The sequence below is a fragment of the Perissodus microlepis genome, chromosome 5 (assembly GCF_051167445.1).
Source record: "Perissodus microlepis isolate ML-2025 ecotype Zambia chromosome 5, ASM5116744v1, whole genome shotgun sequence".
NCBI lineage: Eukaryota > Metazoa > Chordata > Actinopteri > Cichliformes > Cichlidae > Perissodus > Perissodus microlepis.
In genome coordinates, this window is record NC_140465.1 from 21545117 (window position 1) to 21571372 (window position 26256).

The following is a 26256-nucleotide window of genomic DNA, read 5'->3' on the forward strand; positions in this document are numbered from 1 at the left end:
ATATCGATATTTTTAAAAAACTCGATATATCGCCCAGCCCTAGGCAATATAAATAAAACTGAACTGACTCGTCCTTGATATTACTGCATTTCTTTTACTGTTTTAACTCCTAAAGAGAATAACTTTACTCAGGTGGTGCAGATTTCTTTTTTTTTTTTCTTTTTTTCTTTTTTTTTTTTTTGTGGAAAGCTTATCGTGTTCTGATCCCATGCAGACAGAGCTCGCTGCTCACCTCAGACACTGGTTCATCAGCATAGACCTGGATGTAGCCAATACTGAGGAGGATAGGCCCTCAAGATTGCCACCAAACACTCGGGCTGCCAGCACCTTAAGTGGTCTATTTGTGATTCAGTAGCAGAGTCTTGCTGGCTGCCAGGCTGGCATAGAGTCAACCTCCTGGGGGGGACTGTGTTAATATGGGCCCCCAGGCCGTGGGACTGGGGTAATTGGGCCCGCATGGTCAGTGTCAAGGCACCCCTGCCACCTCCAAAATAAAGGCCACCTCCCAGGCAAGCTGTTAGGGATGGAGAGAGACAAACCCCTCCTGATCACTGCTCTGATTCACTGGATGGCCTTATTCAATTACTGGAACATTTTATGTTTTTTGTATTGACCTGCAGTTACAGAAATTAACTGGGAGCCTTGTGCTTGTGTGTCTTCCCTTTATCTGCCTAAAGCTCTCCATCCTTTTATCTGTCTTTTTGTCTACATGTCTATCTGTGCATGACTACAATCATGTGTCAGCTATCTGATATCAGCTCTTAACTGATAAATTGGAATGGGTGCATATGTTGTCTGATATGACAACTTTTCCGGTCTCTCTCCCTTTCAACAGAACATATCGCATCACGCATACAAAAATAACCTTGGGGAAATTTGGAAATGGTGTCATCAAACAGTTTGTCCAGCAGAGCAGCTCCAACTCCAGTCTTCTGTGAAATGTATAGCTTATAAATGATGTTCCCTTCATTTTCCCTTCTGGGTAGCTCCTAATACATCATAGATATATGTGCATTTAAACATATAAACAACCTTGGCCAATATTGGAATGTTTTAGCTCTGTAAATGGCAAATATATGTTGGGTTCTAATATAAATCAATCCAGTCCCGCAAACCAACATTAACATGGAACATGGTTGACTGCTGAGAAGCTGAGGACATGTCCCTAATCGCTAAAGTCTTCCACTGGTACATCCATTCACATTTTTCTCTTGCTTTGGCTGTGTCTTGATTCAGGGATTATGATCCCTATTGCTTGCTTTGTGGCCTATCCAGACAGCCTGAAGCAGCTCTCTTGATCCCCCAGACAACTCCCAGATCTTTGACTACTGTGATCCTCTGTCCCTCTGCCCGACTTGCATGTCTTTCTCTCTGTCTGTTTGCAGCAGCTGGGCGCCCTTTCTCTTTATCACATATTTAGAATTCCTCCCTTTGTCTTATTAGCTGGTGCCAAATAAAGGTATCTCTCTTGCCTTTTTAAGGTTTGGCGGGTTTAAAGGATGTTGAGGTTTAGCTTTGCTTTGTTGACAACTCTCTCTCCCTCTCTCCTCAGCGTTAAACTGCCCCACAGCCACAGTTGCGCTCCCCATTGATTGGCAGAATAATTATGGACTTGATTTGTTCAACCACAGGCGAAGTGGGATTGAGGGAGTAGGGGAGCTGAAAGAGCATGTATACCATTTTTCTTTTTTAAGAGCGCAGCAGACAGGTCTGCTTGCCTGCATCTTAAAAACCAACTCGAACAAAATGTAGCCTACTAATATAACTGACACGTAGATTACACTGTAAAACACGCACGCTTGTGCACAGCGTTCAGAGACCTCAGTTGGTGACTGGCTCTGCTGTAGGCTGCAATAAGCTGAACAATGTGCTCAGCCGTGTGAGCAGTGAAGCGATAATTGACACATCCTAAAAATGCAAGTAAGGACTGGGTTATTAATGCTTTCTTCCTGGGGGTGGTTTCAGCGGAACCATTAAGCCTTTAATTGAGAAGGAAGACTGACATTAAAAGCTGTTGCCTTGGCATTGCTGGTACCTACTTTTTAGTTTTTTAATGAAGATGAGGCTTAGGGTGGTTCGCTACATGATTAGAGCTCACGTGCAATCACAATACTCAGACGCACGGCTATTTTAGTTTGAAAGATCCTTAAAATAACCCCATAAGTCCTTTTGACTCCAGGGGTGGAAAAAGTGAGGAGTCTCTGCTTTGACTGAAGGGCAGGTGAGCAGAGTTCCCACCCCTCCCTGTTTATCCCCCCCCCCCTTGCAATCGCTAGGAAAACACGAGCTTCTCCCACGCTGTATATAAAGCCGTTGATATGGAAGGTATGACCCGGGTTTCGGTGGAGAGTACACATGCCAAAGTCTTGTTACCAGGTTACATCACTGTTGTTGTTGTGAGTGCAAGTGCCAAATCTTCAGGCATAACAGAGGGAGCACACTTAGCGATTCCCCTCCCTTTTGCCAAGTTACCATCACACTACGGGAAGATTCTTGTCATAATGAGCTCTCTCTCTCTCTCGCTCTTTCACTTTCCCTTGTTGTGTCTCTCTCCATCTCGTGCTCTCCCTGTCTCTCTCTCCAAACACGCCAAAGTCAGGTCAGCATTTAACAATCATTGGTGTAAATATTTATTGTGGTTTGTTTGAATCCTAGTGACATTGTTTTTAATGCTGCATTCATCACCTCTGCAGTTCTAAGGTAGCACATGCAGCAGCACAGTCATCAAGAGCCTTAATGGTTGTGTCTGTAGCTGAGCAGACACATGCTGCTGGAGTGTTAGCCGTGACGGATGCATGACTGCAGTAAAAGGGGATTAATCGCGGAAATTGCAGATAAGTGCAGGAGAGCGCTGGTCTGGTGCCTATCAACAGTCTTCTGTCTGCAAGTGGGAGTCAGAATGTGAGCAGAATAGCCTACTCTTTTCTCAGAGAGGAAATGATGACAGTGATGCACAGGTATTTGAGGGGAAGTAGTTCTCGGTAGGCAACTCTGTGTTCTAGGTACGAAATAAAATGGGTTGACTGTGGTATAGCCTTATTATACAATAAAAATAATTTTTTTCCTATTACAGCAAGCATTTGTCATTCTATAGAAACTTGAGAGGAAATGGCAAACTGAAAACTCATAATGGCAACGCACAGCCTGCAAAAGAAGTTAAATATTTTAATGGATTAATGCAGCTGATGACCTATTTTGTATAACTAATGTGTGTATATATATTTACATATTTCTAATGCTAGCCAATGACTGAATAAATTGAGATTGGTGAAAATAAAAAAAAAAGTTTAGGTTGCAGAGTAAACTAGTCCTGCCTTGCTTTACAACTTAATCAAAGAGCCTTAACCACCTAAGACCCGAACTCTTACACAGCATGCATTTTTGATTTCTCTTTGATATTTGGGCATATTGGGGCCCGATGAATGTAAAAACAAAGAATTACCAGATTTTTTTTGTTTGTTTGTTTTTTTTTTACCTGATTTTTGTTTCTAAGAAAAAATGAGAGCCACATATGAGGATATTTGTTTAAGATTTCGATAGAACAGTAACAGTATAATGTCCTCCTAAGTGGACATCAGGCCTTTGTAGAGCAAAATTGAGTATTTTGGTCTAAATAACCGAAAATGTGATGTCCACCCACATATGTGGACGCCAGGTCCTAGGAGGCTACAAAAAGAGATGTCTTCATGTAGACTCTTGCTGGTAACTCACTTAGGAAGTGAGGTCAACTATCAGTAATCTTTAAAAACATATTGAAAGTAATTTAAGTCATTCTAACTTTTATTGACTTGTGTTGAACAAAATTCTCAATTCTAAATGTTTAAAAAATGAGCGCATTTAAGATATTTTAGTAACCCTTCCTCAAACACGCTGCTGCACACAGTGTCCTGAAAATCCATAGACGTCTATGTTATACTTTGAGTAGGATCTATTATGAGGTGATGCTGCATTATCCTAAATACGTTTATTCTTGTTATACAGTAGGGATAGCAATATTTGCAAATAACAATGTTAACAAACAGACTTTTTGTTGCACAATGGACAGAGAACAACACATTTCTACACTGATCCATAAACATCAGAGTGCAGGACGCTCCGTTTGCATGCCTTCAGTTATTGAAGGTGTATACAGAACTCTCCAGAAATGCCAAACACCTTTCAAGTATGTTGCATTTTGAGTGTTCCTTCACTTTGATCTACAATTTCACGTCATTTATGGTTAAGTCCTAACCGCGTTGAGGAGGCAGGCTAATGAGATTCCCCGTTAATGACTGTAATCCGAGTTCTGACGAAATGCTAACGGGAGCTGAAGTTCGTCTGTTGCTTCCAGCTGTTTCTGGAAGCCTTTCTTCTGAGTTTATTACACACTCGCAGTGCCAAACTGCATCACAAGTCATCCGTAAGCCTCTCCAAATCCAAAGAGTTCTGCCCATTTAGACGTGTGGCACAACAGCAGTAACCTCATTAATTATGTATGATAAATTATCCCTGACACAGAGATGGAATTGATCAGAATCTAACAGCAAATTACATTGTGATCCGCACTTCAGGCCAGCGAAGTGTGGTTTGCAAGCTACAGTTTAACACTTGTTTCATCTGTTTACTGAAGTTTATTAAAGCGTGGCTACTTGGATTACATGGCTTCAGTTATCAAAAATAATATCAAAATATAGCGAACTCTGACATAATGCATTATACATCTCTGATGTACTGTTAACACATAGGACATGATATAACACTAGTACTGTGGCTTCTTCTGTCTGTCAGAGCCATTGAAATGTTTGGATGAAACTGGGAGGAGCCTTTAGATAAAGGCAATGAGAGAGTTATGCATCTGAAAGGGGTTGTATTTTAGATGCACCTAAAGGGTCTGAAGGGAATTGACTAAGGATTTTGAAATGTAACCCCTTCAGTTCACCCCACACTCCAGTCAACATATTTATTAATGGGCTTTAGAGTGGTCACTTTGCACCCCCCACTTAATCGCTGATTGATATAAACACCCATAATAATTAGAGTCATATTGAGCAAACGTTTTTGTAAGCTTTAATTGTAGAGAATGTGTATACCGTGTTCACCTTGTGTTATAGTATAGAGTAGGGCTGGGCGATATGACCCAAAATTCATATCTCGATATTTTTAGCTGGATGGCGATATAAGATATATATCTCGATATTTTTTTAAAGCCATAAAGTAAGAACAAAAAGAGTTCTTAGTCAAAGCTGTGTCCCAGATGTCACACAGGCACTTTTATTAACATACAGCATAGATGTACATGAAAAGAACTACTCAAAAATAAATTATGAGCATTTATTAAATAATAATGCTCCATAAATAAAACAAAACTGTTGTTTTTGTGCATAACAAAGAGCTCACAATTTGTGCAGTCAAAATGTAAACTAAAAGACGCTGAGCATAATAACAAAGACAGATTTCACAGCAGCTCTGTTCCCAAAAGTTCTACTGCGTGACTGACAGCCTGGAGTTTGAAATCCGCTTCGTAACCATGTCTCTTAACAGGTGCCATTTGTGGTCCTTATACACACACAATACGGTAATATTACGTTGAAGCACAGTACGTATTACTACGCGAGGCTCCTTGGTAGCCGTAATGCTCCGACAATCCATCAAGCGGTGCAGCTCCGTAGCTTACCAAAGTCGTACTAAAACATTTTTTGACAGATTGCTGAGCGCTGTGTACCACATTAAATCGGTTCGCGGTCAAGCACAACCAGAATTCATACATAAGGCGCGCTGTCAACTTTTGAGAAAATGAAAGGATTTCAGGCCGTGCATGGCGTTAGCGTGGTTAGCTTGTTAGCGTGGTTAGGTCGTTAACAGGTTGACGCCGTCCAGCCCCACGCACGGGGCGATGCGCAGTAACTCGTTAACGGAGATTTGCCGTGTCTATCTTGTCGCTGCCTGCAGGTGAAGCGATGGGGAAGGAGGGGGAGTTGTGTTCAGTGAAGGAGAGAGGCGAGGTCGAGTAACGTTGCGTAAAGACAAAAGTGGACGAAAGAGAGGCAAACTTGTGGCTCCACAACTATAATTATAACGTAACATAGACTATATCGATATAAAGGATATTGTCACATCTTATATCTCATATAAAAATATATCGATATTTTTTTTTAAAAAACGATATATCGCCCAGCCCTAGTATAGAGTCACGTATAAACATGTTTTTACTCATGTCGAGTTAAAATGACAGCTTTTGCATTGTCCTCAGTAGTTCCTGCAGTGAGCACAGACACAGTGACAGGCGCTGTTTTTTGATACACAGATACTCGAGATGCAGGTTAACACATATGCATTTCTTTAGACAAGCATAATAACGGTTTTATTTTTTCTGATTCATTGACCTTGCATTTACCAAAAAAAAAAAAAAAAAAAAAAAAAAAGAGAGAGAGAAATGACGGATGACAAACCTGCTTGCTGTTTCAGTTAGTGTAGTTATTTTTGATTTGCATTGGCTATGGGGTGCATGTCAGTTCTTTAAGTGCTGCTTCCTACTGCAAATCCACAATAGCCTGTTTTTTTTGTTTGTTTTTTTTGCTTTTCTCTCTGGACAGGAAAAAAAACCCTGTAATTCAAATAGTAAAACCTATTTAATTCACGTTTTGTTCTGCCTACTTCCCTTTCGTGTGCATGCAGCACTTCTGCTTCAGTTACTAGTTCCCTTTTTGGTGAATGTCCTGCCTGTTAGTTTCATTCATTGGCACTGAGGCAATGTGTGACAAGAGCAGAGTGACCTTTTTATAGGATATTTTGTGGGTAGTTTTTCTCAAAACATTACTTCAGTCGTATTTATATAGTGCCAAATCACAACAGTGGTCAGCTCGAGAATTTATTTTATGAGGGAAAGACTTTACAGTATATTGCAACAGTTTGAATTCCATGCTCGTCTTTCAGGAATCATTAGTATATGTTTGCCAGTTGTTTGAAACTGAGGCTGTAATTGCTATTAAAGCTGGATACTGGACACAGAACTTTTGTATGTTGCATGCAGTCCCAGGTTCAGAACTGTTAAACTAGAGTATAGGTCACAAATGTTAAGCAGAATTGTCACATAGAGATGGTTGCTCAAGGTCCCCTCTTGTGTCATATGTATTGACATATTGTATGAATATAATTATTAGCTTTATGTAAGTAAGACTATTTAATAGGCTGGTTAAGAGTTGTTGGATGAAATTGGACAAGTCAAAGCTGCCATGCAGATTTCCACTGCTGATACCCCACAACCCAAGCCTGTTGCTACTGCTATGACCTCCCATTGCATTATAAATAAATAACATATTAGAGACGAGGCACTGTGTAAAGCATAAATATAAATGCAATAAAATAACCAAGATTTAGTTTTGTCGTTTCACTGAAGCTTACTGTGTAGTTAGCCAAGCTCTGAGCTGTAATGCACAGTTAAGTTTTTTTTTTTTTGTTTGTTTTTTTTTTTTAAACGGAGCGCTCATTTTGTGGTGGTTGTAAATGCTTTTGTGTAAGTATAGGTTCAGGAATGGCTGTTTTGAAATGGCTCTTGTAATGTTTATATGTTATCTGATGCAAATTAGCCATGTGCTCATGTAGCTTATGCTAATTAGCCATAAGGAGCTATGGTAATTAACACCTAGTTAAAAGCAGCTGTGTAAGTGCCAAAGTAAAGAGTGAACTGGAAACGCACCCGAACATTTGGAGGTTTTATTCTTCACGATCCAGTAATAATCTACGCCGATTGGGTCATACCACATCTTAAAACACTGCTGTTTGGAGGTTTTTCAGAAGGCTGCAGTGAGATGTGATTGTGGTTCAGAGTTCAAAGATTGCATATTTTCATACCCTCACATCCACGCATGCGACCATTTGCTGCATAACTTGGTTAAGTATGAAATTGTCTATTTTGGAAAGATACAGTGTATCCCTACATCCGATGTCACAGAAGAAGGTTCCAGACATTGTTTAGCCGTCCCAGGAAACACTCTGTACGTACACGCCTGTAATGATGTTAGTATACTTCATGCAGACGTTCACCCATTCATCAACCCTCCTCGCTTTCTAAATTGCGATTAAAGACATGCTTACTGTCACTGTAAAAAATGTTTGAAGTCATTTAAGTGTCATACACAGTATTAATATCACAGCTGAAATATTAATTTCTCTCTGGGCCATGCATTGTTGTGGGGGTACTAAAATTTTAAGTGCTTGCTAAGTGCAGGCATGAATTTTGCAATAGTGGTGACGGGAGTACAGCACTGATTTTATGACGCAGTTGCTGACTGGTGGCTCGGTACATGCTTGCCTAACACGAGTTGACGTAATCTGCTGTGTTACGTTGAGTAATCCCTGGTCGTTACTCAGCTTGTTGCCTCGTTGGGGATTCTTGAATAAAAGATATCTTGGCATATGTATTATAGCCATGCTGTCAGTTTGATTGAGCCACTTCAAACTTAGTAGCTGAGACACCAAACACAATCACTGATTTGCTGTCAGTGCTCTGCTGGCAGCAGGACTGTTGATAAGTCCTGTCAAGAAGTTGGTAAATTAAGATGTTTCAAATACGCCTTCATTTTTTCATTCAGAACTAAATCTGCCATTAATCCCTGGAGGATAAAGAAATGTTGAGTCTTGAATAGAGAATAGATTTGACTGTCCATTTCTCCCTCTCAGCACTCAAAAAATACTCTTGGCACTTCATTCTCAAAACAAATTAAAGTGGAGAGAGGGAGAAAGATGTTTTTCTTTTTTTCTTTTTTCTTTTTTTTTGTTGGCGATGACAGTGACGGAACCTCATTTTCCTACAGCTAGATCAGAGTGTCTCCATGTGTGTGGCATTGCAGCCTTTTCCCTTTGGCTCCTAATGATACAGCCTGAACTCAAAGACCCCTTGGATGCAGACCATTGCCACTTTCTGCTCTGTATCAGGCCTGATGTCATCTAGGTTGTGCCCTTCAAGCCCACCCCCACCGTTCCATGTCCTCTGGCTCGTCTTCCCCGCCTCCTCTGCCCACCCCCAAATCTGTTGGTGTATGTAATCAGACAGCCCTCTGTGATGCAGCAGTGGGCTCGGGCACATCCCTGCATTGACTGTCCCACTGCTTGGATAATGAAGGCAGCTGGGAGGCCGTCTTACTGCCTCCTTGTGTTGCGCTTCATCATTCCTGCCACAGCACAAGGTTTTCTAATTAAGTCACCATCTTGGCCCTGCAGATTATGTAGCAGCTGGATCATTAGCGTGGAGGGTCAAATGGCATGTGTCTCCATGTATCGGGCGGAGCACTTTTCATCAACCCTTGTCTCAGTCACCTCACCTCTGCTGGCCAACAGAAGGCTCAGCCTGCTTCCTCCTTGCATGCCCCCTTTATGCTCAGTATTTTGTGAAAACATTTTCATTGCAATGATGCATCATGCTGCAAGTTTATCAGTTACACATAAGTCTCTCTCTTTTTTTCTCTTTTCTTTTAACTCTCTTCTGCTTTTCTGATGGCAACATGCTGTATTTAATAATGCAGGAGGGGCAGACTTGTAGAAATACTTGTACAAAAACACTGATGTATAAGCATGGCTTATTGCCTGACATTTTGTCAACTTTTATTTTGTAGTTAACTTCAGTGTGTGTTTTACTCTGTCTTGGTCCCCTGAAGGTTCTTATCTATATTGAATATTAAGACATGGTCATGTTATCTTGCAACTACTTAGAAATGGGCTAAAAGGACCTATTTGTAGCATTTATGCACCTACAGGACCTTATGACAGCATTGTATCGTAATTTCACATCAGTAACAACAAGTTGAACCCAACAAAACTTTCAGTGACGTATTGTGACGTCAGCATGTTGCATAGCAATAGACTCAAATCAAAGGCCAAACAATACTGTCGCTTGGGCATGTTCTGGCAGTCTAAACTAAGTGACAGACTGTAACCCGGGGTTAGTTTCTTTTAATGTAGGCAAAGTATTTCATATTAAATGCTCTTGATTATTTGTGTTGAACAAGCTCTAAACAGATCAACAATAAAACAGTGAGAAATTAATTACTTAAAAAAATTTTATAAGACAAATTGTCGGATATTATAGTTATACCTTGTCATTCATGTGTGCTTTGTGCCTTTTTCAGAACATCTGTGATAGGACAAAAGCATGACACAAGATTAAAGCTAAGTGTGCTGGCCCAGCAGTTAATCAGTCGAGGAAATGCTCCACAGATTGATTGATTAAAATAATAGTTGCAACCCTACTTAACAGTGTGAACATCAATTAAATGGGCTATTGACTGAACTGAGATCAGTTTAAGAGTACCACATAATATCTCAAAATGGACGCTGTACTGGCTGCACTTTCAGAGACTGCACGGCACTGATGTAAAATCTGTACCGGAGGCCCGTACGGTGTATAATGTGTAGATTAATTTTAAAATCTAATTAGTTTTGTATTTCAGTGGGCTTCTACTCATAGAGGGAAAATTACTGTCAGCAGCCCTGTGAGTCACCTTCAGTTCAGTTACAGGGTGGAGATGCCTTGTATTTATTTGTATGATGAGGAAGAGTTATTCACCATTAGTCTGACTCACCTGTCAGTATAGTCAGTCAGCAAGCCTCTTCATTTATCAGTCTGCTCATGACTGCAGAGGATGGGGGAGAAGTTTCAGTTCTCCTGTGTTGTCCGTGAACAGCCATGATGTAAGTGGTAATGAAGAATAAAAACAACAGATTCAAAATATGTTTGAGTTTAATAAGGCTTCTCTGAACAGCTTGATTTTGATCCATTACCACAGATTCTCGAGGTAACAATATCAAGGGGGGAATCGAGTATCAAAACATCTTTCTAAACTTTTCATTTTCCAGCAGAAAGTGTTTCTATGTTTTCCTTCATGCTCTGTATGTTACAAACGCCCAGAGTTTGGGTACACATACCGTGTGTATGGGGGGGGGGGCTCAAACATAAAAGTAGTTTTTGAAACATTCTGGCATAAATTCAAGGTAACCATAGCTACTTTTCTCTGTCAGATCCATCTTTCTTAGCCCTGAAAATGGGAGTTTTTGATACTCGGAGCATCCTTTATAGGAATTATATCAGTTTAATAGCAGGCAAGAAATGGAATGAATAAAATATTTTAATGCATTTTGTTCAGAAAAACTTGGATTAGAAACTTAACAGCGGCTGATGAAACCTGACCCTGATTATACTAAGGGAAGATTTAAGACCACTGCGCCAATCCATTAATGATCTCCCGCAGCCGGTTTTGGTTTTTCCTTTCTCCGAATTCTGTTTGGATGTGTGGAAATGCCTTCATCATCTGCTCTGCCTGTCTGCACTGATAGCAGATATTGAATTGGCTGCTGGGCACTAGCTAACCCCCACTGTGAGAGATCAATTGAAAGGGACAGCCATATACTGCTTCTCACAAACTGCCGGCCAATTTGGGAATTTCGTACTCTTCCTGATGCATTTCAGATGGTAAGCAGAGCAGCATATAAATTATGTTTTTTGTGTCTGTCTTGCCATGTTTTTTGACTTGCTCATTAAGTAAACGGATATAAAACACATCTGAGATTTTAAAAGTTCGATGTCAGTAATGGAGTAGATATTTTTAATACTTGTAAAACTGCATTCAGAGAAAGCGAGGTTCCTTTTTTTGTAGCATGTTTTAATAAAAATAATTATTAGTATAACAAGTAAAATTTATTAGTTGTATTTAGCAAAAATACTCATTATTCTCAAATGTGCTTAAAAAGTTTGAAAAATCTGGTTCAGTGGCATCACAAGGGTACACAAACACTATTTTTGAAAGATATTTGACCTGTTAAGTGTTGTCAAGACTGTGTTATTTCCAGCCTGACATGCACTCAAACTCTCACATGCTCTCTCACACTAACAAACACACTTGTGTGAGCGTGCTTAGTCAAGAGAAAAATCCCACAACTTGGTGAGGAGTCCTCATTCTCCAGACTGCTTTTCCCCTCAGCCTGATTGCATTTTCATTCTCTCACACACACACACACACACACACACACACACACACACACACGTCCTTTAACCTATCTTGGTAACTTTAGGCTTTTCAACTCTGCCCCCCTATTTTAAGACGCAGAGGGCAGTGTGCCGAGAGGGACAGCGAGACAGGCTGTTACGGGCGGCGAAACGCGCGGTGCCGAGGACAGTTTGCAAGATGACACTAGCTGGCTTGTTTACAGCAGAGGCTCGATTTGGGGAGGAAGGGGTGGTGGGGAAGGAGGCAGGCAGGGAAGAACAGAGAGGGGGTTTACTACCCTCAAGAGAGTCAGAATTCCTCCTGAGCCGTTCCCCCATTTGGCTGGCAGTTGTGAAAACAATTGCCTGGCATTTACTCTCTCTGTGCAGATGGAGTCCCAGCTATGAGTCAGCTTTCAGAGCAGCAAGTGGTGGAGAAAGTGGTTGGCTTGTGATCTACTGCACAGCGAATATAAGCATGCTTTACAAACATGCCTGGTTTTTGATATTGGAGCTGTTTCCTTTTCTACATTCCCAACATTTAATTTCTCCTTATCACACAGGCTGGTTGACTTATTTAAGCATGTCTCTTTGCTGTTTCTCTACAGCTAATCTCCAGAAGATGGTATGCTGATGTCCTGAGCTGAGGGAGCCTTAACTTCATTCCCCACTCGCCTTTGTTATTCCACACCTGGTCTGCTCTCCATCAGTCACCAACACCAACAGCTACCACCAACACCTTCACATTTTCCCCACCCCCTTTTGTCCAGCCGGTCGTCACCATGACGTCGGAGCTGGAAAGCAGCCTGACCTCCATGGATTGGCTCCCTCAGCTAACCATGCAGGCGGCCATTCGCAAGGCTGATGCCCAGAATGCCCACGGGCCCGGCATGGGAAAGAAGAGCGCCCTGCTCGATCCCAACACCACGCTGGACCAGGAGGAGGTGCAGCAGCACAAGGATGGCAAGCCGCCCTACAGCTACGCCAGCCTTATCACGTTTGCTATCAACAGCTCGCCAAAGAAGAAGATGACACTGAGCGAGATCTACCAGTGGATCTGTGATAACTTTCCCTACTACAGGGAGGCGGGCAGTGGCTGGAAGGTGAGGAAAAAGAAATCTTGACTATTAATTCTATGGAGATGAGGAAATGCTATAATAATTTTGCATTTAGTTGGGCTTTTCATGCTTTGACTGCCATGTTTTATTTGTTTTCTATTTTTTTGAAAAGAAAATGCTAAGGCAAAACGAGTTGTTCAGACCTGTACATTATTACATTTAGAAAAACCACCAAGGTTATCCTTTAACAGACATCTGATATCCAGAATATTGAATATTATCGTTGTTGCTCTTTTAAAATTCATTTGGCTGTGCGTTTGGTTAGATTCTCCTTTGACCTTACGTTTTTGAGATGAGCTGCTGACAACATTCGTCGAAGAAATTCTTTGACTTAAATTGTTGTTTGGTGGGATCTGGATGTCTTAAACAAAGTGAGATTCCGTTGGTAATCACCATTGTCACTTCTGAGAAAGCTTGGAGAGAAACTATGAGTGTGCCAAATCACACTAAGTGCCTCAGTCCTCCGAATGAAAAATGGTGCAGCCCTGAGAGAACCATATGAAGTGTAAAACCCTGGATTAATATTCAGGGAAGTGGCCCCTATCTGTGCGAACACAGACTAAATAGCCCATTCATGGGTGGTATTATTCATTGCAGATGCCTTGATAGGAGAAGGCCATTATGCAGAAGGAGAGAGCCAGTGCTGTGTCATCATCTCAAGGAGCCCATGATATACTGAGATGAAGCTATGCTGATTGCCTTTTAAAGGGCCCAGATGGAAATTGATATTAGAATGAGTTTTCCAATCAGTCGACGTTTATTGGAAATAGAATCTTAGGCACTGCTTTATTGCAGTCAGACAAGATGTATGAAGCCCATTTCCTGGGGCGACAAGATCTGGCATGTGTACAGGCTGCACTGAGGTGTGTGTGTGAGGGGGAGATGAGAAAGCATGTGTTATTATAAATGGATTGATTTTAGCTTTTGTGGCAAGGCCCCTTTTGTAAGGAAATGAATTGTTTTATTTTGCAGCCTTTGTTTCCTCTTTTACCTTCATCATCCCTTATTTAGTTGTCAGTAACACAGCAGCATATGTGCCGTCAGACTGCATGTGTTCCTGCATTGAGTTACAGGCATTTCCAGCTCTGCATTTTGTATACCACCTACCTCCGTGTGCAATGAAATGTTAAATTCATTGCCAAATGATTTTTTGCCAGACGCTGGTATAAGGCTAGAGGAGCATTTTTCACCACCTTTGTTTTTGGATTGTGAGGAAATCCAGTTGCAGAACATGTTGCAATCATTGGTTAGACTGTACCTACTGAGATACTTTAAATGCTGCTTTCTTATTCAGAGCAGCCATGAGTAGATGATAATTTAGGTGGGTTGTAGTGGACTTGGTGAACTCCTACATATCCACAGACTTTACTGCTCAGAAATGTGAGGGTGTGACAGACTAGCCCAACTAAAATAACTGTAGATAAGACATAGCATGTAGTTGACACTTATCCCAAGCACTGTGAATACACACACTTTTTATACATTTTAGAGTGGGTGGCCTCAGTGGGAATCAAACTGATGCTGCTGGCAGGGTTGACGCTTTGGTCTTCCCACTGAGTTACAGTTCCACTGTAGTTACAGCAGAAAAGAAGAAATTATATTAAATTAACCAAGTGTTTTGCTGCTAATGTGTCTTTTGGTTCTTATGTTGTGAAGCGTGGCTTTTTCCAACAGTCAGTAAGAACAGGACGTTATGTAAACTTGTTGCAAAAAGCCTACACTCTAAATAAGTAGAAGTAGCATTAAGGATGTGTATGTGGCTTCATTTGTAGCTGATACCAATGTTTAATTTATTTCAAAACTTCAAACTGTGTATCATATTAATGGTTTAGATGAGGGGTATAGTGGAAACTTGTAATGACGCTGTCGTGATATGCTGTCTGCTATGATGATGCTTATCACGATGCAGACACTCTGCAATACAGTACAAGGCAAGCACCCACCATTGCTTTAATTTTTAAAGAAAAAATATCCCTACATGTGGTCTTTAGGTGTTTATTTGTTGCAGCGTGGTGTCAGCATGTGTATTGTTATTATCTAATCACACTAATCTGGCAACAAATATGATTAACTCTGATTTGGTTTCACCAGTGGTCAAAAATTACACCCTTCTGATTTTCATCTTCTTCTCTTCAAGTTGGGTGTTTTTGCCTTCACTTTACCCTCATTCATTTCATAACCGCTGCCATAAACAGTCATAGAGTAGTGACCCTGCTTAAATAATTTGAGGATCTGTTTAATGCATTTTCTATTAAAAATGTAATGAATTGGCATCAGTGTATTGATAACTATTTTTCCCACGAATTGTATAAACATTTTTTTTTAAAAAGGGTACAAATTCAACATGCCAAACGGAAGATTTATTCTTCTGTGTTAAATCTACATCTTGGGTATATCTTAACCTCAAATCCCTCTGAAACCGTACGCTCTAACCCAACTAGCACCTCCTTGTAAAAGGAACCACAATTCACTATTCAGATTGGCCTTTTCAAGACTGTTGATGCCTTCTGTGCATTTCTGGCTACTTTTCTGTTGCAAAATTTGAATTTGTCAGTGAGAGAATAACCACCATCACCTCAGTATAAGAAATAATAATCATAGCCTCAATATAAGGACTCATAGATTTCAGCAAATTCCTGGAGGGAGATTGACAACACCATCAGAATGGATGTGAGAGAATGTACAAAGAAGTGGACAATTATGCTTACCTCCAAGGAGGGAAAAAATGGACTGCAACAAAGAGTTAGGGACCCAGGAGGGTGAAAAAAGCCCCAGCATTTAGTTTCTATCGTGGCTAGCTCTGCATATAAAGCACCAGGAGACAACCCCAAGTCAATTAAAATATAAAACACTGTGCAAAAGTATGAATGCTGGTAACAGTGCCGGATGCTTAAGTGGGTTACGTTGTAAGCTCTACAAAGATTCACCACAGAAATCGAAATCATAACGCTAGAGTCACACTAGGGCAAACGGTGGTTGGAGACTGCAGCAAACCTAAAAATACTGCAACCGTGTGCAATGCGATCTCATTCCCTTTGAAATGGTTGCTTTCAAGATGGGGACCTGGTCGTACTTGCAGTCAGTTGCAGTCTTTAAAACGACTTCAGTGACTCAAGATGCAAAGAAATGGTAATAAGACCGAGTCATCTGTAATCGGTCTATTGCCAGTTTTCGATTGAATGTAGTAAAGATGGCAATCATATGCAGTTTAACCATCTTGCAAGTCTGTTGTATACACACAGTCTGTTGCTTGCATTCAGAGTTGAGCCAGTACCTCATAGAGAAATTCAGAAACAGTAATTGCAGTCGATATGAGTAAGACCACAATTGTTTGGAGACCGGTTGTCAGGCAGCAGGCAACCAGTGCAATCACTATGTGATCCAAAGTGGTTGCCTAGATGATGAGTGTGTTGCTCAGTTAAGGACAGCTAGTCGGTTGTCGCAACTACTTGCAGTTAGTCGCATAATGTGAAAACAATTCAAACCCTGTACGCTAAGGTTAACATCTTATTTTTACTCCAATGTGACTGAGCGATAACACGCAGCTGATCTGATGCAACAGTGTTTCTGGACTTTTGTTTTTTCTTGCTGCAAGTAGGGATGGGTACCGGTATCGGTTCTGACATAAACGGTAGTAACCAGACCGAAAAGCAGCGCAGATTTCGGTGCTTTATTTCAGTGCTTTTTTTCCTGAGACGTCATACACTTTGGATTCTAGCCAATCATTTTACCTTTCCGAGGATAGTAGGCGGGCCCAGGTACGTACGTTCTTTTAGAGCAGAGCTACAGAATAAAAAGTCTGGCTGTACTTCACAGCAAAAGATGCAAACTCAGCAGCCTGCAACAAGTGCTTTAAGCTGATACTGTGCAAAGGAGGTAACACCTCAAATCTGATGAAACACCTGGCGACGCATAGCGTTTTTTTAAAAGCCGAGAAATGCACAGTATTTCATAGCTTGCTGCGAGACCTCACACCGTGCACATCTACTGCGGGAGTGGTGCCTGTTATCGGACCTGGAGTTAGCAACATCCCCCAAGAACCCGAAGAGGAGACTCCTGGCCCCTAGCCCTGCCAGTGTAGCAGAAATGATGACGGTTGATGATGGCAGTAGCAGCCGTTCTTCTCTGGGCGAGTAGCTTAATGTTGTTCGTGTGTAATTTACATTGAATAGGCTAACCACGTTATTACATTAATGCACTTAAGGTGAACTAGCAAACACCGTCGTAGTTACATGCGGCTGTCTTCTTGTTTGATGGCAGGTACTCCCTTCACCCTGGCCAAAAAGGCTAAAATGACCAAAGAAAAAGTGGGAAACAGCTAAACATGAGAGGTTTTTGGACAAAGTGTGTGTTCTCCATTCTTTAAGCACCGGTTCGAGCACCATTTAAGCACCGGCACCGTTTCAAAAGTACCGGTTTGGTACTGGTATCGGATAAAACCTAAACGATACCCATCCCTAGCTGCAAGTGCCGGTTTATTACCAATTTGGGAGTGAATTTATTCAGTTCTCCATGAGATGAGCTGACCAAATCCAATTTCGATAATGGGAAGCAAACATGCAACTTCAAGCAGTCGACCTTATATTCAAATATGATTGTGCTTATGTTAGGAAAGGCAATTTTAGTGCACAAAAAAAGTAGAATTTGTAAATGTTCATATGCTACATGAGTATTGTGTAATTTAAAAAATGAATTTTGAATTTGAAACAAAAGTGTATAAATCATAAATTTCAGAAGACTTCACTTTTGACTAGTATTTCGCATTTTTATGTCTCAGTTACTACGTTTAGATTTTCAAAAATATGAGGGCACTTGTTAGATTTTAGCTTCTTTTTTTTAATATACTCAAAACCACAGTGTGCTATCTTGAAGTTGTTGGAATGAAAAGTGCTTCTTTCAGAGTCGGGTTTAAAATAGATTTGACGTAACTGCAATGATGTCTTCGATATGAGAGCAAGTTACTGAATTAGTCAGCGCTGGTGACGATTGATGCTCTTCAGGCGCTTTCTAGTTTAGTAAAGGTTTGCATAGATCGACAGATTCTGGCCTAAATGTGGGCTGCAACTGTAGAAATACCCCTCACATTTAAAAGTGTGAAAAACCACATCACTCTAACCAGGATGCTGTACAGCGCAGGAAACACTGAAAAAGCGGTTTTAAGATGTGCTCATAGGCTGGAGCCTGCGTCACAATTTTTTTTTTTTTCCTCAGTTCTTGTTAATAAGGTGTTTTCCCTGTCATAGATTTTCTGAGAATCTAAACAACAAGAATAATGCACATGGAATATGTATAAATCTCTCATTGCATAAGACATTTGAATGAAATCCAATATAACTGTTTCCGTGCCCGGGGCATTTGAACAAGCTCCAGTAGCCTTAGGTTTGTTTCTAATGTTTTTGTGCTTGGAGAATTTTCACATCCCATCACACAAATGATATTTTCATCCAAGCCTGTGCAAAAGCCTTGGGAAAGGTTCCTCTCCCAATCACCAGGAGGTCACTTGTAGCTTTTACGCTTGTAAAGGTTTTTTTTTTTCCCTTTAAAATCCAAGCAGATACTCAAAAGATTTGGAAGTAACAAAACGGCTAATTGAAATTGTATAATTCTGTAATATGCTTGCAATTCTCCCTGCACTGTGACCGTTATGATATGAATCCACCTATAGTGTGACTGAGTATGTTTGTGTGTGTAATTAGTTGGAAGCAAGCATGCTGGGGTGGGGTGAATGTAGGTCGGATGTAGTCATCGCTCCTCTGTTCCCCTGGAGATGTCAGTCGCAGGAATTTGGGACTCAACGCACGCATGCGTCTGTTCTGTATGATAATGCAAGCTGTGTCTGAGAGATGAGACCTGGCTAATCTGGGCACCAGCAGCTCATTTAATCATCTCAATAAAACTCCATTAGCCTGCGCTTTTAAGAAATATCAATAAGTGCTGTCAATAAAAACAGATAATTCATCAAGGTCAATAAAAAAATAAAATAAAAAAATAAATAAAAACTAAAATAAAAAAAGGAAAAAAGTAAGCGCTGCCTTGAGAGTGCCGAATATGTGCTCGGCATCTATGAGCAAGCAATTAGTTGGTGATTTTCTTAACACCCTCTCTGGCTCTCTGAGGCATTTTTGATTCATGTTTTGCAGGTTTGTCTAAGCAGTCGTGTGCATGATTCAGCTCATATACTGTAGCTTCTGCAGCCTTCTGTTCCATGCAAAGAAGATCCATTATATTGCTTGAAGACATTTAGGTTTACCGAAAGCTATATTTAAAAGATGTATCTAAAAAGTTCTTTTCTCTTATGTTATGTCTTCTTTGTCATAACAAATATGTGCTGCTTAATCTCTGTGACGTCAGCTGGTCCGATAACTCCTGAGATTAAAACATAAATGGGAATATTCCTCAGCCACAAGGTCAGAAGATGATGCTCGTCTCTCCGTCAGTGCCGCTTAGCGAAGATGAGACTTGGGATTTACCTAGTGGTCTTATTCAGTGTTTTAGAACATACACTACCAAGTCATAAGTTAAAGTCTTTGTTTTTTTCAAAGGTTGAGGTTAGCATTTGAATGAAATTAACAAGTGTGTCACAAGTGCCCGAATCAGCCCTTTCTCTGCACAGATGCTCTCTTGCGTGTCACGAAAGGCAAATCATGGTTCTCTCACTTTCACTACGACTGTTTGTGGGGCACATGTTGCATAAATGATTTGCAGACATGTGGCTTCAAGACACCTGAAAGAGACGGCTGCGTGACAGAGGAGGGTATTCCCCTAATCAACTTTGTAGATGGACAGTATTTTAGAAGACCACTAGAGTAGTTTGTCTTTACAGTCATTTCTGAGTTTGATTTAAATGAGTTTGCTTTGTCATATTGTTTCATAAAAAAGCAGTTTGAGAAGTTATACTCTTTATCTAGTTGTTAATAAAAAATGACTAGATTTAATCGTAGATATTAAGATATTTCTTTTGTTTTTATACAAAAATTGTTTAAAAATAAATTACTCATGATAAAGCATGTTTGTAACTGTATTACTGTATATGAATTAAACTCAGAGGATTTCAAAAGTCCCTAATAGTACAAAATTAGAATTGCATATGTATATGAAAATATGGTTGTAGTTTTTATTTACAAATTCAGGATTATTTCATTACGTTTTGTAACAACAGTCGATCTGGTTGGCTAATCTGACTCTTACTTTAATGTCCACTTTGATTGTCTGAAAATATCTCAGCTCAGCTCAGCCATAGACAGAGTGACAGTATGTTTGATTTCTTTTTGGGTCTATTTTTTCTTTTAACAAAAAAAAAAGCTGAAATGTTGACCTCCATGTTCATCTCAAACCTTCTCCCGGCTCGTTGTAGGCTCACTTCAGGCAAAGTGTGTAAATTCCCCTCTGCATTTCTTCCAGGTGAAAAATGCCAGAGAAATTCGGGAGCAATTCTCAACCAGTTTTAAAAAACGCTTGAAATGTTCGCTCTTGAACTTTAACTGAAGAAGAGATTGTTGCTACTGGCATGATTTTTATTTTATTTTTCTCTTCTACACCTGTGTACAGGAAAAGAAAATTAGTTGGAAGAGAACGGAAGCTGCTTTGATTGCCTAACAAACATTGAATCTCCCACTGCATTTTCACTGAGGTCCATAGCTCTTACATGATCTTGTTAACAGGGAAATATAGCTTTGGTCTGTAAATCGTTGAGTGTGCAGAGATGGGGCATGGAACTGCCTTCTGCAGGGGCCCTGGACCTTGCTTTGATCTCATTATAAAATGCAAATACACAGTACCCTAAACAGATCAAAGGTTCAACTTCCCATTGGATCTGAGGCTTAATAATAGCAGCCTGGAGCAGTTTACTATTTTTTAAAGAAGCGATTTGGGTAGCCACTGGTCCTCCAGGACATTATTTACTCTGGAGATAATATTCCTGCTTCTGACTAGTGACTAGCCACAGCTCAGAAAATCCTTGCTCCTGTTGCTTATTTAAATAAGATCGGTCAGGTATGAGCATTCGTGCCTCCTGCCCGTATCTCTCACCTCAAGCTTAGGTTTACAGGGCCTGAAATCTCAAAGTGGAAAATTGCTTCGGTGCTAGAGTCTCTGATACTTTCGTCTACTTTCACCATTACAGTGTAAAGCAAGCATTTACATTTTAAGGACTTTGCTATTTACTAAATTTTCAGCAGTATGAATACATATTTAAAGTGATACTGTTTCTTTTGTAACATACACGCTCTCAATTCCAAAGTTACTTTTTCTTTCTTCAGAAATTTATCTTTTTCTACTGCGGTCTCACGTTCACCTTGGCTTCCATGCAGTGTGATACATGATGAGTTTGTGCAGCAGTATTTTTAGCGTTTTGCCTTATACTGGATTTCTTGTTAATTGTAGAGACAGGAAAAGTGGCTGCATGCTGGCCCGGCGCTGACTTTTTCAGGCTGTGGGAGGGGTAGTGATTCACTCGGCAGCCAGTTTGATCCTGCTGTGAGGCGGGTTCCCGTGTCAGGAAGCTCCAGCCTGGCCACCCGCCCACCAGCCTCACCTTGCACCCGCCTACCGGCGCCCCACCGCTCACGCTCTGGCCCTTAGAGTGGGCGGGGAGAGCAAGCTGGCAGGCCTTGGCATGGATACATTTTGGCAGGAGCTGCTGTCCCCACACTCCACTGAGTGAAGTGCTGACTGCAGTGCAGAACATAAAAGGCCTGAGGCTTCTATCTCTTCCTCTTGTGGCCTGCAGGCCTGTGTACCGCTATGTTGGCTTCAATATTTTTTTTTTTTTTTTGGAAACTGTTGCTGTCTTTTTGACAGTCTCTGCCATGGTCTCACAGTTCATCCATGATATACATGACTTCTGTTATCATTTTACCCAGTCATTAACCCTTAGTAGCTCCCTCCCATCTGCTTTTTCTGCTCAAGATGTAATACAACAGCTAGTTGCAAAAGCTGTTGACCGTGGTCATCAATTGATCCAGTGAACTTCCTCCTCTGTGATAATGAAGTCGATATCTGACGCACAGACGAGGACAAACCATTTGTTTTGCAGCTTATTCCCCCTTCTAAGACTGATTTATGATGCAGAAAAGAAGAACACTGAGTACTGTTGATTCAGACAAGAATTGTTCACAACTTTGCCCTTTGAATATAATAAAATAATAATAATGTTAAGTATGTATTATTAATATTATATATTATTAATATTATTTACTATTAATTTACTGTTATTTACTGTTACTGTTTATTAAGTAAAAGCAAAGAAATGATTTGTTTAACATTATTGCATAAACTATAATGAACAATTTACACATTGCATTTTTTTTTACCCCGCTTTTATTTTTTGCAGACTAGAATGTTATTGGACAGATTGCAGTTTCATGTTGCCTGTTTCCTCATTAGTGCTTTGCAAACTAAGGCAATACAATTTCTTGAGTTGTTTTAAAGTGTTGATGAAACAAACGGTTTGTACAAATCAGCAACCTGTGATGAAATATCGTCCAATAAGATGCAACCCCGGGAACGTTCTTGGTGTCCAGACCAAGAAAGTAAAAATAATCTCCAATAGCTCTATAAGTAGCAGAGCTGACTGCATTCTAGCTTCAGAGCTCCTCAGACTCTGACTTGTTCTGTCTTCTTTTGCACTCTTTGCTTCCTGCAAACCAACTGACATGTCGGGTCAGTGGTTTCTCGGTATGTGGTCACAGATATGTCTGTGCAAATGAAGCAGGCCATTCCTATGTTTAAAAAACAAACAAACAAAAAAACAGATCTGTCATGCAGAGATAATAGAAACTTTAGGCAAAGCCAAACAACTGTGTAGTGCATTGTTGAGGATTGCATTGGCGAGCTCAGCATCACCGAAGGGGATCCAAGAACAGTCAGATAACCTTTTCACAACATTTAGCTAAAAATCATCGGATTTATATTTTTGTCAAAGTCTACAAATAAGGAGACATCTTAAGGTATGATCTATAAGCAAAAACAAAAATTAGTTTTAAATTTGGCCACTATCCCATTGAATAAGATTTGCCTCAATTTAAAAATGTTGCAGCACTTTTAGCACTTCAACCACTTTTGGTTGCTTGTTGGAAATCCCCTGCTGACCATCTGCAATTTCACCAAGATTGTGCCAGATCAACCAAGCTGAATTTCATGATATTTACCGGTTAAAACATGCAAAATAGCCTGTTGAAGTGACTACCTAGTTGATGATCAAAGTCGCAGAATGAAATCTGAAATATTTAGAGCTGTGCTCGTAGCTCTGATTCACTCTTAATGCTGCTGGACTGGTAGAACGGCATTTCAATCTACTTTTGTTATAATGTGATACAAAAGATTTTATCATCCCTGTGGCAGAATTTATTTTGGCCTCAAATACTGCACACTTACCACCTCCATAGTATTAGGAGGGGAAAAAAACAGAAACGGACAACACATTTGTGGCAAATCACAACCACAAATGAAACACACTGCACATATTACACAACCAGCAACAGTATATGAAAATGCCATATAGCCATGTCTGCATGGTTCTTTTTCATTTGAGGTAGGCTCATTGGGGTGCTTTGTCTTCTACCGTAGCTGGAGACTATGGGATAGTTCATACAAGAGCTTTTTTTTTTGTTTTTTTTTGTGCATGTCTGCAAACTCTGTTCACATATTTCACTGGAAGGACTCGTGTTCACTCTTCCAAATAACCCCCATGGCTATCTGTACCAGACAAACAAGTTTAGATTTTAACTGTACGTTAAGGATGCATACCACGCTGAACTCCCACACTTGAGTACACTATGTAGTAAAAAAAAAGAAAGAAAGAAAAAGGGGTAGGGGGGGTGAGAGAATCATCTGGTCCACTCTTTGCACCTTGTGTCTGCATCACATATCTAATCTCTTTTTTATTACATTTAAAAGGAGCCTGTTGTCATCGCACCACAGATCAGAACTTTCCAGTTCAGTCAAAAACTGAGCAGGATGGCAGCAGAAGTCATGTAAGGATTTAAAAATGTAAGAATACTGAATATAAGCTTAAGAGATGGAGAGCTGACACAAACCTCAGGCGGTAGGATGCTGATTGATCTTGATTCTGAAAGGGGTACTGATCACCCAGACATACTAGATTCAGTTGGTCAAAACGGAAACATGCCACTTTATAACATAAAATGATATTTATCTGTTTCAGTTTTGAAATAAGCAAATGTGAGAGCTGCAGTCAACGAAAAGGAGACGTGCAAAAAGTCTTGGGTTTTTCCAGGTGCCTAATAGTCAAACAGATAGCACTGTTGGCTGCACCATGTGCCCCACCCTTCCCTGTAGGCAAATTAGAATAGAGCCAGTACAGAATTGACCTTTTCCTTGAGTACAGGCACAGGTTTTTTTTTTTTAAGTATTTCATCACAATGTAAGTCAGAGCCACATGTCTGTAATCATTCAGCTGGACAAGGTTTCTTTGGAACTGGAATAATGACAATTTGTGTTCCCAGAGGGCAGTGTGAGTCCACAGTGCTGGAAAATAGGGCACTATAATGGGGTGAGCAATGCTGCACAGAACTTTAAGAGAAGACCAGAGGTGCCATCTGAGCTGGAATATTCCTTATAAATGTCTAAAATGTCCAGATCTGGATTTGAAATGGTCTCCAGTTTGGTTGGATCGTTGTATGGAGCTTATTCGGTTTATTGCCTTTTAGCAAATCATTCTTAGTGACATGGTGCTTTGTGTTTATTTTCATATTGGTTGGTGCTTATTGTGTAAGTCTCGAAGTGTTTAAAAGTCCACTGAAATAAAATAAGTCAGCTCTATAAACTCACTGTTTTTTGTTTTTTTTTTTTTTTTCTTTTTCATTTTTCTGTTTAGCAGTGAACCATCTTATTTATAAAAGGCCTACTGTTGCCTGACATGTATGGTGATGTGTGTTTTGGTAACTCCACTAAAGTTGCGTATAGTCTGTTATTGTGAAAGCATCATCGTCAGTTCTCAAAGTATGCTGAAGTGTCTATATGTTATTTCTCAGCCATACAGTCACTGTGTTTTCGTCTGTGGATTACTTCAGTTAAAAAAACATATTGAAAAGTGGAATTAAGTGGCCTATAGTACAATTGTAATTTGACAGGGGAGCTTTGGCTTATCAGATTTCATTTTTTGTGTGTATTTTCCAAACATTTAACTAAAACGCTCTCATATGTAACCCATAACATTTATTTGTAAGTATGCCTTCTGTCCACTGCAGTTGTTGAACATTCTGCTATTTGATCAGCAGCTCTTACTGCATTACTACTAAGAGAAAAAACACCACATACGGATTATATTGTTCCCAAACTCCCCTTGGCAGATAAAAAGGTCCCAGGGACCGGAGCAGCAGTTCAGTGCTGCATACAGGCTCTCTCACGGTGTACTGTCTGCACCAGCTGTCACTGACGAACAAAATGCTGCCCCCTCGATTTTGCCCTGTTGAATGAGTAAGAAATCCTCCAACTCCTATGAAGCAAAGTCTCTGTAAATACCTCCATTTTGCTTCTCAGTGACAGTGTTGCATGGTATTATACTCGACAGCAGTGGTCCGTGGTCTCTCTGCGGCCTCTTCTCCATTGCACTCTGTGGTAGAATAGCTGGGCTTGGGCCGATCCTCCTGTAGAGCAGAGGAACAGCATCTCTGACACTGTAGAGTAGCAGCTCACCTTCTTCACATAAAATTTTTATTGGCATGTTATGAGCAATTTCCACACAATCAAGGCCATTTATAATCCTCCTTCAACCTGATTTGCACTGACAGAGCCATATCACACAACCATGAAATATAGTCTATATCCGCCAAATCACACAATTAAAAAGAAAAAAAAAATATGAGTCTGGGTCACAGGAAAAGCTGCCCAAGAGCTCAAAAAACTTAGTGTCCTTAAAGTGACCGAGTCATCAACCTAAACCTTGACCCTTCTGAGCTTGCTTTTACTTAGGAAGAAGAAAAATGAGGACAGAAAGGCCCACAACCACCACCTAATGAATTAAAATGAATCCTTATCATTATGTTAGTTAGTCCCATAAAGTTGATTCTGTTTATCTAGACGTTGCCTTTTCAGTGGGGAAAAAAACATTTCGTCTCTCATCCAAATTACTTGTCCAGTCTCTTTGAACAAAATCAACTTTTTGGGATGTCGTTACCTGGATGATTGAGCATGCATTAAGATATGTTAGTTTGTCCACTT

The 26256-nt window shown here is 40.3% G+C and overlaps 1 protein-coding gene across 3 annotated transcripts in view; it reads left to right on the forward strand.

The window, feature by feature from the left end:
* foxj3 (forkhead box J3) overlaps positions 1-26256 on the forward strand; it is a 91499-nt gene that overhangs the window by 23020 nt on the left and 42223 nt on the right. For all 3 annotated transcript variants that reach the window (XM_084928760.1, XM_084928758.1, XM_084928759.1), the window contains exon 2: positions 12565-13059. In XM_084928760.1, the coding sequence (XP_084784886.1) occupies positions 12739-13059 (321 nt within the window). In that variant the 5' untranslated portion in view covers positions 12565-12738. The remainder of the gene's footprint in view (positions 1-12564; positions 13060-26256) is intronic.